At 49.6% G+C, this 15,279-nt stretch overlaps 1 protein-coding gene across 1 annotated transcript in view; it reads left to right on the top strand.

The window, feature by feature from the left end:
* Positions 1 to 15,279, top strand: part of TNR (tenascin R) — a gene marked incomplete at both ends in the record, with an annotated part of 78,761 nt that overhangs the window by 26,198 nt on the left and 37,284 nt on the right. Inside the window, 3 exons of the mRNA XM_080824627.1 lie at positions 1,375 to 1,560; positions 13,687 to 13,776; positions 14,818 to 15,081. Of these exons, the coding sequence (XP_080680753.1) occupies positions 1,375 to 1,560; positions 13,687 to 13,776; positions 14,818 to 15,081 (540 nt within the window). The remainder of the gene's footprint in view (positions 1 to 1,374; positions 1,561 to 13,686; positions 13,777 to 14,817; positions 15,082 to 15,279) is intronic.

Genomic DNA, 15,279 nt, shown 5'->3' with positions numbered 1-15,279 from the left:
GTGGCATACTGCCCCGCGCACGCACATTCTTCCCACATGCCCCTGTATCCAAGCGCCTGTCTCCATCTGACTCCTCTCTCCATCCACAGCACGTCAAGAATGTACAGAATCCAGCACGTTAAATCTACATTGAGTAAGGAAACATTTGTCTGAAAAACAAGCTGTAGAGACATAAATCTGCTAAAAGATTCACCTAATTTACATCACTAAACAGAACACTTCTCACTCTGAAGCAGCTGCCCTCAGATTGATTCACAGCCTTCCCCTCTTCCCCAAGAACAAGGCATACTTGTCTGCCATTTGCAAATTAGAAGTCTCCTGGAGGTTTTCTCAGAACAAATGGCTGGTCCACTCCAAAGTTAAATTCAAGTCTCAAAGACCAGACTTACTGAGAACACTTTAAGTAGCAGTTTTTCATGGCTGCCCCTTCTTCCCCTACACGTTGTTTGTGTTGTTTCTGCCCAAAGAACCCTGAGGAGATGACCAGTCTGGGGAGAGAGAAACAGCCCCCCGCCCCCAGGATTCAGGGAGAGACCGTGTGCTGGTGGTCTCTCCTTCGCACAGGAATCTAGAGCTCCAGAGAGCAAGCACTGGGGGGGCGCCATGTTGTTGGAACTCAGGATGAGCTTCAGCGGCAACAGGGAGTCCTCCCAGGGCTGGGCCCCTGTTTATGCACCAGGCATCACACCGCAAGCTTCACATGCATTGTCCTATCTGTACGATCACCTGAAATGCTGGTATTAGTAGGCCATTTTACAGATGCGGCCATCAAGGCCCAGTGACACCTCACTTGACCAAAGACATGACCATGGTCCCATGGCAATGAGAGGCAGAGCTGGGGCTCAACTTTTCCACTACATCACATCCCCTATGTGTTTACTTAATTTCCTACAAACCTTGCAGCAGTGTCTATGCAGGTAAATCCAGGAGGAAATGCTGATACTTCAAAATCTTGCAATCAACTGTCTTCTTTTAACCTGGTGGCCAAATTTGATGTTACCGTATTCCATCATAATCACTTGGAAGCCGTCTCTGATTTTTTTCTTGCTGAGGTTTCCCTCACTTAGTTTTAAGCTTATGATAACTGGCTCATTCTAAAATTTCTAGAATACCCCCAAGTCCATTCAGGAAATATTCTAGAACATTCCCTGAATGGAAGTGGGGCAAGCATAACTCTAACTCCCATGTAAAAATCTTCAAGCCACCCATGGAATCTGGTGGAACAAAAGCTCAAGGGCAGCCCTGGGGTTCAATCAAAATAGGAGCCAGAGGGTCAGGAGATGGAGGCTCTCACCCCAAAACTTATTAAACCTCAACATACATGACAAATGCACATGATCCCATGTGATTTTGGTGATGACTGACTCTTTTTAGAGATTGACGCCCCCAAGAACCTGCGGGTGGGCTCGCACTCGGCAACCAGCATTGACCTCGAGTGGGACAACAGCGAAGCAGAGGTCCAGGAGTACAAGGTTGTGTATAGCACCCTGGCGGGTGAGCAGTACCACGAGCTGCTGGTCCCCAAGAACTTCGGTCCAACCACCAGAGCCACCCTCACAGGTGAGTACGCCCCAGCTCCAGGGACACGTCAGCCCCTGAGTCCACACCCTCACCACCCCAGCCCACCCATCTCCCATCCAGCCACTGCCAGACCCCACTCATCCAGTCTCTCAAGTACTGTCACGTGTCTACTGCTCTCCATTGTCTGCTGTCACCTGGCCGAAACTACTACACGTCTCATCTTAATCACTGTGAAGAGCCTCCGCATTCTCTCCTCACCCGACAATGTGCTCTTCACACCCTCAGCGATCTCTTCAACGATGCTGTCCCATTCCACACACGTTGTCGGGATTTCCTATTGCTCCTGGGATAACCCCCAACCCCTGCACGGCCCGTATCCTCTGGTCTCCCCTCCCCCTTGCACCTCCCAGTGCTCCCCCTGCTCCAGGACCACAGGTCTGCATCGATGGCTCCTGAATCACCTTTTCTCTGCTGCCACATGGCTTGGCACGTGCCACTCCCACCACCTGTCAGGCTCTCTCACCACCCTCTTCGCCCAGTTATGCCTGCTACCCTGGTTCCTTTGTCACTTCCTGGGGAGCCTGTGAGGTCCCCAGATGAGGTCAGGTCATCCTGTCCTGCTGCCTCATCTCACCCCTGTGACCCCTGCCCTCACAGCGCCATTCAAGTTATCACTGTGTGCTTGTGGGTGTGATTGCCCCATCGTCTGTTTCTACCCGAGATCTAAAGCTCTGTGAATGGGACCATATTTAATTTTGCTCATTATTGTCTCCCCTGTGTCCAGAGAAGTGTCTAACACTAGGTCGTAGACAAGTGATGAGTGGATAGATGGGTGGACGGATGAAGGAAAGTGCAAATATTCACTATGGGGTGTAGACTACAGAACAGGGTGAGAGCCTGCTCGTGCCTATGCACCCCATGGAGAGTCTAAGTTTAGTCTTGAGGGCAATGGGGGGTCATTGAGAGATTTTTAAGGAAGGTGTGAAATGACTCCAAACATGCAGCTGCGGCATGGAGAGCTGGGGGAGGGGAGCAAGGTCAGGGACAGAGAGGGGTCAGGTGGCCCTGCTGGAATCAGAGGGCGAGCTGGTGATGGCACAGGCGAAGTCAACGCCCTAGATCACCATGCCACTTGGCTGGGGAGCACTCCCTGTCCCCATGGGGATGTGGGCCCCAACCAGTGCTCCTCCCTGGCCCTTAGACATGCCCATCCAGGAAAACCTGCCCCCTGGACTTCACTGAAAATGTGGGCCATGGTTTCCAGGCCAAGGACCATGCAAAGCAGCCACCCAGAGGCCACTAGCATGCTCCCGGAGATGCTGTTTAACTTGTGCCTTGGCTTCCTGCAAATCATTTGCCATCCTGGTAGACAAGGCATACATAGCACAGAGTGCATAGAGTAAACAAGGGCAGAATCAGCAAAGCTGTTTTCCTCCCAGACCGCCTTGCAAAACAAGGCCAGTTAAAGTAAATATAATAAATGCTTTTTCCAGACAGACGCACTCCTAGAAGCCCAGCAAGGAGATGGAAAGATATGCTGACCAAGCAGGTTAATGGGGGTGAATTAAACACAGCAGGAACACACCAGCTGGCATCAAGGCCTCTACAGAGAGATGGAGACATTCACAAAGATTAAACCAAACAGAAAAAAACAGAAATGATACAGGAGGGAACTGAGTCTAAGCACAGCCCATCCCTGCCTAGAGCCCCAGGCTGATTTGGCAATTAGCAGTTTACAAAAACGATGGCTAGTTGTTCAGATGGAGGCTATGCCGTAAAATCATGAGTGATATAGAGAAGAATCCAGTCACATCCTCGTTCCTATGTCCCATGGCTGGCAAAGAAGATTCTACATTCATTGATCATCTGCCTTATGCCAGCCCCTCTCACATAATCATGGCTTCTTTAATCTTTACAATGATCTCATGACAGATGTTGCCATCCCCATTTTATGGATGAGGAAATCAAGGCTCAGAGAGTTTGGAGACCTGCCCAAGCTCACAAAGCCAGCAAGGGGCCCAGCCCCTCAGAGACTTGCAAAAGGCTCCCATCACATGGCTGCTCGTGTTAAGATCTAAAATGTAAGGGACGGTCAACACCTAAATCCTGTAGACTTAATACAGAATGGACAAATTATTATTGAGGAGTGGGCTTAGCTTGGCCAATTTTTGGGTTAGGGCCAGGCTTGTGAAATAAAACTATAAATATATATTACACATAATTATCCTGGGGAGCTCACTGCCGGGGAGATTTATAAAGGCAAATTGCTTTATGTGATTTAGGAAGGAATTATAGGCATGTGAGGAAATCAAGGATGTCTCTACTTGCTGAGATGCGAATTACAAGGGTTGTTGGCTCTCTTGCTGTGGTGTCTGGGGGAAGAGAAGGACCAGCGGTGAAGGAGGGAGGACAAAAGGAGGGAGACGTTTGATCCCAGCTCTAGATAATTTGTGTTCTTTGCCCTCACTCCCCAGCTTGGACACGAAAGAGGAGAGGTTTTCAGCATCCGAGGCCTGTGTTGGGTGGTTTTTCGTTTTGTTTTGTGGCTCCAAATAAGTCATCTGTTTGCATGTATAAAGCGAGACCCGGGCTGTGGGTGGGAAGGGCATTTCAGGCTCACCTGTGGCAGTTTGTCCCTGGCCAGAAAGAAAAGGTAGAAACCTCCTGCTCTCGCCATCCCCACCTTTCCTATCTCCTTGTCAAGAACAAGTAGGGAACCCACAATACAGAGAACGAATTGGGGGTTGTCAGGGGTAGGGGGTTGGGGGGGTGAGGTGGGAAAAATGGGTGAAGGCAGTCAGAGGCACAAACTTCCAGTTATTAATAAGTCATGGGGAGGTAGGGTACGGTGTGGGGCCACAGTTAGTAATATTCAACTGTATATATGGAAGCTGTTAACAAAGTAGATCTTAAAAATTCTCATCACAAGAAAAAAATTAGAACTCTCTGTGGCGATGGATGTTAACTAGCCTTATTGTGGTGACCATTTCATAGCCTAATGTTGAATTAGTATGTTATACACCTGGAACTAGTGTTGTATGTCAGTTTTATCTCAGTGTTTTAAAAGGAGAAAGAAAAATAATAATAATTGAGACTTCTAGCATCAAGTCCCTTTGTGTCTTGCCCCAGTTTTATTTGAATGCTTTGTTCAAATAAGAGCCAGGACTTTGGACCCTGCATCCGGCCACAGCCACTTCCTGTGTGATTTGGGACAACTGACTTAACCTTTCTAAGCCTCTGTTTTGTCTTCTGTAAAATGGGTATAATAACCCTTAGTGCGTCATGTCACGGTGAAGCTGATGAGGCTTTAATGAGGTCACGTGTTTAATGAGTGTGAAGTAGTGCTTCTCACAGAGCAAGCTTGATATGTGGCTGATCGGATGATGAGGAGGAGGAAGGAGGAAGAGGAGGTCTGTGAGCTAATGGCTGATTTCAGAATTCTTGTAATGGGTGTGGCACAGAGTGGAGAACATGACCTTCACAGTGGGGTGCTGGCACCAGCAGCAAGTCATGGGAGGGTGCTAGGGGAGAGGGTTGTAAACAGTCAATCCCAAACCCAGCAAATCAGAGCCTGCATCCTAGAAGACCCCCAGGGGATTTGGGTGTCCATGAATGGGTGAGAAGTGCTCATTCTGAGAGCGTGGTTTCTGAAGTTGCCCACAAGTTGCCCACTCGGGTTTGAGACCACCTTCAGAGATGTGCCCTTGGGGCAAATTTCTTCAATGCCCCGTGCTCCCGTTTCCCGGCCCCAAAGACATTGCGTCTTTCCCTTGGGTTGTTGCGAGGATGAGATGAAGTCACGCATATCTACACACACCAACGCTGCATGGAGACCGGTTCCTAGAGAACATCCAACAGCCAGGAGACCCTCTCCGGTTTCCAATCCCCACAACGCTCAGAGTGGATGCCGTGCGCGGCAGCCTGGCCTGTGCCGGGGACAAGCTCACACTCCCCGATCCTCTCTCGCCCACTCGAAGCCCTGCCCTCCAGTGGCGTCTGTACCGACACTCCCTGCAGTAGCCACCATCTTCTCAGTAGCCCTTTACCCCCCCGCTGTGGGCCACCGGCCCTGGCTGACTGTCTGCGCCTCTGCACCGGGCAGAGGGCTCGCAGCACACGGCCCCCCGGCAAAGCCCCAGTCCCTCCTCCTCAGCAGCACAGAGGCCAGGCTCAGGCACAAAATGCCAAGCATTTCTTTTTCATTATTCTCTCTAGTCGATGCCCAGCAAATTCCCTCGGGAGTATGAATTTGTTTCTGAACAACAGACTCAGAGTCTGCAATGATTTTTTTTCCCCCTCTGCTCTGGTGGCTTCTGTGTCCTTAATGATCACTTTTTGAGGCTCAGCCTCTCTGACGGGATGATGTGTGCTTGGCCTGTGTGCCGGACCCGGAGTCCCAGAGGGATGCTAAGTGTTAGCTATTTTACGGGTGCATCGAGGTACCTCCAGGTTAGAACAAGCAGCACTTACCAGAGATGGGCACCACCACTGCTTTCCGAGTAACAATGGAAAACAATAAACCCTCTAGAAAACTCTGAGTGGAAGGCAGAGGGGAGGGGGGAGGATGTGGGGGACAGTGAGGAAAGAAGGAGATTCTCATCCCTTCATTGAAATTTGGTCAGAAACCCTGCCTCGGACCTATGCAAATGACAAACCCTGCTCTGTGTCTGAGGGGACCCCTCGCTATCTGTCCCCAGAAAGGCCTGTGGCTGTGGCGCTTCTCCAAGAGGGAAGAGGGGTTTGTCCTCAGCCATCTATACATTCTTGCCTGGAGCTCCCCCATGAACGGGCGCCCACACTTGAGGAGCCCTGCAGCCAAGGGAAAGGTCAAAGGAGCTGGCCCCTGCGGCCACGTGAGCATGGGCTCTAACCCAGCCCCCAGAGCCAGTGCACCACATGCCTGAGCAACCCCTTGGGGGGTCCCTCTGCGAGCCTCCTGGTGGCACTTCCCACCCACCTGCCGCTCTCTGCCTCGTGACTGACACCATCCCCAGACCACAGGCTGCCAATTGGCTTAGGAACCCTTGATTCCCACAGGCATCACGGCACAACACAGGATTACAAGAAAACGAAGGCCCACAGCCAGCCCCACAGGACACACTCACGCCCACAGGCATGCATTCACACACACTCACACACACAAGGCTGACCCTGCAGGTCGGGCGTGTGAGCCACCACCTACAAGGCCGCTGGTTTTGCTGGGGACTTAGAACAGAAGCCTCCCCCAAACCCGCATTTCCTCCTGGGGCTCACAGGGGGGTCTAGTGGTAGAAGGTGCGTTCCTCAAGGTGCAAAGGTAGATGAGCTTGTCCACAGGAGGATTTTCCACGAAGAAATCTGAGCCTCCCAGGGAAGGCCAGCTGGCGGAGCGGGGCCGACCAGGGCACTTGATGTTCATTTCACCCTGTCTGCACTCCCTAATGTGCCCGGGCACAAACACCAGGCCCGGCGCCAGACCCCCAACTCCCTGCAGGCTCTTCTGAGGAGGAGGAGGAGTTGGCCAATGGGCCCGTGGCCGAGGCCAGGCTGTGCTCAGCCTCCTTCAGGTGAAGTCACAGCGACTCCAAGTGGCCACTTTGGGAAGGCACCCCCTGAACAAGGAAGGCACCACCTTCCAGGGGCCAGAAAGTGGGGAGTGGGCTGCAGAGACCCAAGAAGAAGAGAGGAGAGAAAGGGCAGAAGCCTCCGCACCCCTCCTCCTCACAGAGCAGCACATAAGGGCGTCTGTTTCTTATTCGTGTTAAAGGACTGGGACCAGGGAACCAGGAGAAAAGCCAGGGGGGAAGTTTTCATCTCCTGCTTTGGCTTCTTCAGCGGGAAGGGCTTGTTTACAGAGAAGACCCAGAGAGGGGATGTCCCTATAGGACAGAATGTGATGAGCCATGTTTCTCATTAATCTCATTGGCAACAAGAGAGTTGTATTGAAGAATATTCCTTAGTACTATTATTGTTATTTTAATATAGGTTTGTGGGGCCAGTCCTTAAAGTCGGTACACTCCAAAAGCAGGTAGATGTCCTCCAAAGCCCGATTCATTCAGGGAACCTTGGAGAAACATCTACCATGACCCAGGGGGATCCTGGGAGCTTAAACCCCCATTATATTAAAAAATAGATTATTGCCCATATGGTATGATCTCAGGGATTCTCAGAAAATCCTCTGACTGTCTCCCAATATTTCCCATCTTTGAAATCCCTAGTACCCAAATTCTGGAACTTCCACTATGAGGGGCCCTATATTAGGTGCCTGGTTTTCATGAATTATTTTATCAGATCTCCCTTTACATCTGTTATTCCTTCTGCCTGTGATGCCCTTTCTTGCCTAGATACCTCTGATCCTTCAAGCCCAGTTCAGACACCCCCTTGTAAGTCTTCCCAACACTCCCATCACTCTGGCTATGCTGCTTCCGCGCGTCCTATGTTCCTTCCACTATGCTACGGACTGAATTATACAAAAAATCAAACCCCTGACCCAAGAGCCAAGAGTCTAGTGAGGAGACCAAAAGGAAAACTAAAGGAACAGTATAGTAACATTATTGCTGTAAAAACTGAGAGATGGACTACAAAGCCCCTGGGTACAGGGTCTTTGGGTCGCTCCTCCCTTTGAGAGCAGGTGTCCTGTAAATGCACGAGGGCCAACAAAACCCTCACCCTAGTTTGGAACCCTGAAGGTTCAAAGTTCTCAGGAGACAAGCCCAGAGATTTAGAGATGGAAACGGTCCCTATTTCTATGGGTCCACCTGGACCCAACCAAACCTGCAGACCCTGGGGGTCTTTTTCATGTTTTTTGCTGGCAAGAAGGATCAACGCAGCGTCTTGGGTCTGCTTCCCCCCACCACTTTCCGGCTAGCAGCAGGAAGCTGGAAGAACAAGTCTAAACGGGGAAGTGAGTCATTCTCCTTTCATCGCCCACGGTCCTCGCAGTGCAGGGACGAATGTGCTCATTCCCGTTGCTCTTCAGCCCTAACTAATCTCTTCCTGCTCCCAGGCCCACCAGAGAATTCTGTATCTCCTGCCCTCTGCCTTTCCTAACCTTGGCTAGCTTTCAACATTCAACTCGAGTCCCTTCTCTAGAAATCTTCCCCTGGCCACTGCCGCCCATGCTGGTCCCATCCCCCCTCTGAAATAGTTTCTTTAGTTAGCAAGCCAGGGTGTAGTGCCAAATTCCTCAAATTCCAATCTGCTACTCCACTCCCTTCCACTAGCCTATAAGATTCTTAGGGACAAAGACCATGCTGTAACAGATCAGAAAAAAACAAACAAAGGACTTGAGTTCCAAAGCCAGTTTTATTGTCCATGTGCCTCATGACCTCAGTCAAGGAATGGACTTCTCTACGCCTCTATTTGCTCATCAATAATGCCCTCCCAGCAGAGCTGCAGGGGAATTAAATAAGATACTAGGTACAATCTCTAAGGAACTAGTAGTAGTAGGACTCTTGGCCATCAGACACTCAAACAAAAATTGCCTTCAATTTCTATCCCTCCTTTCTTCTTCATTATTCTTCTAGATTACCTAATGCACGCAGCTCGGTGCTTGGCATATTGTGGGTGTTCAATAAATAATTTCCTCCTTCAGGACAGATTTCTTCTCATGTCCGTCAGGGAAGGGCAAGGGTGATGTCCATTCAGCTCACCCTGGCATCGCCTGGGCCAGGCACAAAGAAAGCCCTCAATAACGTTTGGTGAGTGAATGAACTGCGTGCTTTTGGGAGCTCAGAGAAGAATGGGCGTGCCATGAGAATTGAGAAAAGCATCAGCTTCCAAGACGAACAAAGGAAGTTCTATAAGGCATGGAGAGTGGTGGGTTCCTCTGGGATGGATGTTCTGAGCTATTGTGCAGCAAAGCAATGGAGGCATTCACAGGCCACCACTTTTGGGAGGTGGATGGAGAGATAAAGGGAGCATTGATGGAGAGCAATAGGGTCTTTAGAAAGAGAAATCCCTGGGAGTCCACAGAGGGCTGGTATAGAAGAGTGCTGGGTGTGCCTCCGACACACATTTTCTTTTCCAGCAGAACTATATTTTACCTGCTGGCAAAGAGCAACAATTCACTTGTACCACGGGAAGAAAGCTACAGGAAATCAAAGGGAAGCAGCAGGCAGGAACCTATAAGCGAGTCCCACTTTCCCATCCCCTAGACAGAAAGCCTGGGACGAGAGCACTTTAAATTCTGCTCTGCCGTTTTCTGGGAAAAGATGATTCCGTTGTAAATTATTGAACATTTCATTTAAGCTTCATAAATAAGAAACTCAGATGAAAACGTTACATGTTAGATCCATTTGGCAACATATAATTTCTGTCTTACTCCCTCGATCTGTCACCCTTCGTCTACGTCAGAGAATTTCTACTTCGTTACAGGCAATTGAAGGTTTCAATCAGATGCCTAAGAAAAGTAGTTCATGTCCCAAAGGTAATCTAATTTCTCCAACCGAGGATGTACCTGGGGCTCGCCGAACATATTGACGGAGATAAATGTGTGCTTGGAACAGCTCTGGGGGCGTTGCTATCATGGACTCGATCTAGTGACAGGTACTTCCCCCCAGCTGGGGGGCGGGCTCCTCACTGATGGGGGACTCCCTGAATCACTGGTTTCAGTGGACCCAACAGGCGGAAGCCTCAGCCAACTGATGACAGGTGTGCCGAGGACCAGCCTGAACCTGCCTGGAGTGCACAAAAAGGACTCAAGATCCTGGAGTAGTCCTCTGAGCCAGATAATAATGCTATTGGCTACTATCGGGGTGGGCCAGGCACCGTAGTTCATTTCTTCCTCAAGATGACCTTCCGAGATACACACTATGCTCTTCCCAGTCTACAGAAACTGAAGCTCAAACATGCCAAGTACCAAAGTGAACACCAGGAGAAAGTGGCAGAGCCCGAATGTCCGTGTAAGCACGGCAGACCTCAAGGTCTGCCAGACTTCAACCTTGACCTCCACTGGTATTGACACTTTAGAGAAAGAAAGAATAAAGGATTGAGAAGTGGATGGAGCTGGTCTGAAAGGGAAAAGAGGGCTGGTTCGAATGCATTCCTCCAAGGGAGCCTGGTCAGTAGACCTGGTGGTTTCTCCATACTCAAGCATGGGAGGAGGGCGTTATTGCATCGCTGGACTAAAGCTATTCTGAGGAGAGGGTGTGGAACCCTCTGGGTACCATGCAGCATTCCCCTTCGTTAAACTGAGCCAATTGTGGGGTGCATTGGGGGGTGCTGTCGGTCAAGCATCCAACTCTTGGTTTTGGCTCAGGTTGTGATCTCACGGTCATGAGCTCAGGGTCCTGAGACTGAGCCCCACGTCCGGCTCCACCCTTGGCAGGGAGTGTGCTGGGGATGCTCTCTCTCCCTCTCCCTCTGCCGCACCTCCCCCACACTATCTCTCCCTCTAAAATAAATAGATAAGTCTTTTTTTAAAAAGAAGCCATTTGTTAAGGAAAGGTTGCTCAATGCATTTCCTGTCAAAATCATTCCTATTACTTTAGGGATCCGGGGGAAGTCACAGCTGCTCAGGGGAGTGGATGACATTGGGGGCATGATGGAACATTCCACTCCTGAAAGCCCTGAACCTTTGCCATAGTTTCTTTTTATAATATGATGGTGTATTGGTTTGAATAGTGCCCTCCCCAAAATTCATGTCCGACTGGAACCTGTGAATGTGACCTTATTTGGAAATAGGGTCTTTATAGATGAAATCAAACTATAATGAGGTCAAAACAGATTAGGTGGGCCCCAAATGCAGTGTGACCAGTGTCCTCATAAGAAGGGAGAAGACAAGGACGCACAGGGAGAATGACCAGTTACAGACTGATGTTTGTGTTGCCCCAAAATTCATATGGTGCAAACATCATTCCCACTGTGATGTTATTTGATAAGGCCTTTGGGAGGTGATTAGGTCATGAGCAAGAAACCCTCATGAATGGGATTGGCACCCTTATAAAGGAGAGACCCCAGAGGGTTCTCTCGTTCTTTCCACTGAGTGGGAATACGGCAAAAAGATGGCCATCTATGAACCAGGAAGTGAGGTCCACCTGTTGTCAAATCTGTTGATGCCTTGATCTTGGAGTTCTCAGTCTCCAGAACTGTGGGAAATAAGTGTGGTTTAAGCCACCCAGTCTATGGCCATTTGTGGTAGCAGCGTGAGCTGAGACACCACGAGATAACAGAGGCAGAGCCTGGATTTCAAGTAAGGAAAGCCCAGGATCCGGCAACCACCAGAAGGGGAAAGAGGCAAGGAAAGACGCCCCCCCTAGAGCCTTCGGAAGGAGCCCGGCCCACCAACACATTGATTTGGGCCCTCTAGACTCCAGAACTGTGGGAGAATAAATTTCTGTTGTTGTAAGCCACCCTGTTGTCCTCATTTGTCACAGCAGCCACAAGAAACTAATGCAGATGGAGAAAAGACTCCCCATCCTACCTTTCACAGGTGGTGGTGAGGGTCAAAGCACATTCAGGTATTTTGAAAAGAACAAATGTACATAAATGCAGAATAGCATGATCATCAAACTGGGGATCTTGTGGGCCCATATAGAGCCCCACCCCCCCCACACACAAATGCCTACCAGAAGGACTCAGACTCATCACAGGGTCCCCACAGGTGATGATTTGATCTCGTATTTTTCTACAATCCCACTTCTAGGGCAAATTTGATGCTGGTTTGATGCTAGAATAATGGCCCCCAAAGATGTCCACATTCTAATCCCAGGAACACGTGACTCTGTCACCTTACATTGGCAGAAAGGAATTTGTAGATATGATTAAGTTATCCAAGTGGACCAATGTAAGAACAAGTGTTCTTAGAAGAAGGACACAGGGAGGACGTCTGGGTGGCTCAGTCAGTTAAGTGTCTGCCTTCGGCTCAGGTCTTGATCGAGTCCTGGGATCGAGTCCCTCTTCCGGCTCCTTGCTCAGTGGAGATCCTGCTTCTCCCTCCGCCTGCTGCTCCCCCGGCTTCTGCTTGTTCTTGCTCACTCTCTCTCTCTCTCTCCTCCCCTCTTTTTCTGACAAATAAATAAAACCTTAAAAAAAAAAAGAGGGATACAGGGAGAACACTCAGAGTAGAAGATGAGGCAGTGGACACAGAGGTCAGCGACAGAAACAGGCTTGAAAATGCTGTTCTGTCGGCTTTGAAGATGGATTAAGGAGCCACAAACCAAGGGATGCAGGCAGCCTCTAGAAGGCGGGAAAGGCAAAGAGATTATTTCTCCCCCAGAGCCTCTAGAGGCTGCAACCTTGTTGAACCATTTAGACTTCAGACCTGCTAAACGCTGAATTGTACAATAATAGATTTATGTTGTTCCGAGCCACTGAACTGTAGTAATTTGTTACAGCAGCAATAGGAAATTAATATACCAGTCAAGCCAGTTACTCTGAAAATGAATGTGGGAGAGGATAAGGAAACACCCCAGATAATTGTAGATATCCTGGGAGGCTCCCAACAATTCTTTGTATTAAGCCCCCAAAGGATTTCCCCAAAGAAGCTTACATCCTTTAGTTGGAGAGTTTTTGCCCCTTTTCCATCTCCAGATTTCCCCCCGAAGTCATCCTGAGGTTGGATCCGTAGCTTCAAATACCCTGGGGTCTGAATTGCTGGGCAGGAGCCCACAGCAGCGGGGCTTCTGCCTGCGCCTACGTGAAAGGCCTGACCTCCTGTGCTCAGAAAGTCCATCCAGTGTTGCTCCCTAGAAGGGGGCCTGGAGTCTCCATATGGCTTCAGTCCCTACCTATAAAAGGTGCAGTTGATGCTCGCACACAATGTTCAAAAAATGCCTTAAAGGCCCAAGTCCACACAATCCCTCTCGATGAGACACTCCTCCAATTCTCAGCTTATACAAGGACCGCCCTCACCCGTGGTAACCATTCTGAGGCTCTAAGTACCACGGGGAGACCTTCCACAGCAGAGCACATTTCTGAAGGTCACCAGCAAGGGCAGCCCGGCTGCCTTCCCGAGATCGGCAGCAAGAAGGGAGTTTTGCGCTGAACGCTTCATCCTGTTGACTTGGTATGGACTTTCTAGGGGGTAAAATTGGGATTTCGTCCTCGGTAAAATTAGGAGGAGATTCAAGAAGGACTAAATGCAAGATCTGAACAGGAATCTGAGCTCATTGGCTTCCCTCCTTTCTGCCTTTCCCACCACAGACACTCACACGGATTAATGGTTGTTTCTGCATCTGCCAACAGATCTGGTGCCCGGCACTGAGTACGGAGTTGGAATTTCTGCTGTCATGGACTCACAGCAAAGTGTACCGGCCACCATGAATGCCAGGACTGGTGAGTAAGAGGATTGGTGCCAAAGAAAACCAGGATAATCTCTGTAGGCCTGAAAAGCCATGGAGGCTTTGGCTTGGTCAGAAGACAATGTCCCTTCATGAAAAGGTCCCTGGATGACAGTTATCGGCCTAGAAACAACATCTCCCTGCAGCGATCTCTGTGCCTAACCTCTGACATCAGCATGCAGGATAGTCTCCCTCTCTTCCCCACATCTCCCATGGTCTGAAGGGCTGCCCACAGAGGTGGACAATTCCAAATCGGTTGGTGTCATAGTAGGTCCTATTTCTTTCTAGACCACCCCAGAACAGGCAGAATGTGATGTCCCTCATCATGCATGACAGAAGCCCTCAGAAAGGCCACAGGGATAAAGGTTTAGATCTGGAAACAACCCATTAAGTCTAAGGACAAAGGGAAAGTTCACCTCTGCTATTCTGGCTCCAGCAGGTTTGCTTCCAAATTCTGTGTAAATTTCAAAGTCGCTCTAGTACCTTTGGTACAGGCAGCCTGGACTGAGCTGGGGATTTTGAACCAATCCCTGTCCCAAGGCTCATTCTAGTGGAAACAACCTCTCTAGAGAACCACAAGGACATGGGTCGCCAGAAGTACTCAGATTTGCACACACATGGCCAGGTCAGTCAAAATGGCCTCAGAAACAGGTAACTACTGTTGCCAGGAAGGTCATATCTCTACTTGACAGTGGCTCCTGTTATACCCTGGTTGGCTTTCTGTGAAAGGCTGGGAGAAAATGAATATAGAGAGCTTGACACCCAGCAGCCAGCTTTGTCCCAGACGTGGATGTGTGGTGGTGTGGGAGCCCCTGATGCCTTTACCCAGATTGTCCATCTATATTCCAAGCCCTTGGCCATCTTTCAAAGGGAAGATGTTTAACAAAATGTGAGTTAATTGTCAGCAATGACAAGCTAATCATTGTGGTCAGCAGGCCTGCTGATAGCTTAGAAATCCACAGGGAGGTCCAATTCCAATAAATACTGCCCGATCTCTGGAACTTGTATAAAATAGACCACTTGTGTTGGTCCACAGAACTTGACAGTCCCCGAGACCTCATGGTGACAGCCTCCTCAGAAACTTCCATCTCCCTCATCTGGACCAAGGCCAGTGGCCCCATTGATCACTACCGAATTACCTTCACCCCATCCTCCGGCATTGCCTCAGAAGTCACTGTGCCCAAGGACAGGACCTCGTACACCCTGACAGATCTAGAGCCTGGAGCAGAGTACATCATTTCAATCACTGCTGAGAGGGGTCGGCAGCAAAGCTTCGAGTCCACGGTGGACGCCTTCACAGGTATGAAGGTAGCAAAAACCCCAGCTGGGTTCAGGGGTTAATGGATCTTAGTACATGAAGGTCATCTAGGCAACCCACTCTTTGAATACCCCATTTTGTTTAGAGAAGGAGGAATGTGGGTAGAGAAAGAAGAGGTAGAGGAGAAATGAATAAATATATCAAGATGGAATGGTTGGGAATAAGGGGGAGAGATGAGCA

This window comes from Martes martes (genome assembly GCF_963455335.1).
Source record: "Martes martes genome assembly, chromosome: 15".
In the NCBI taxonomy this organism is placed as follows: Eukaryota; Metazoa; Chordata; class Mammalia; order Carnivora; family Mustelidae; genus Martes; species Martes martes.
Note: the sequence above shows the minus strand (reverse complement) of the source record. Positions and strands in the feature narration are given on the sequence as shown.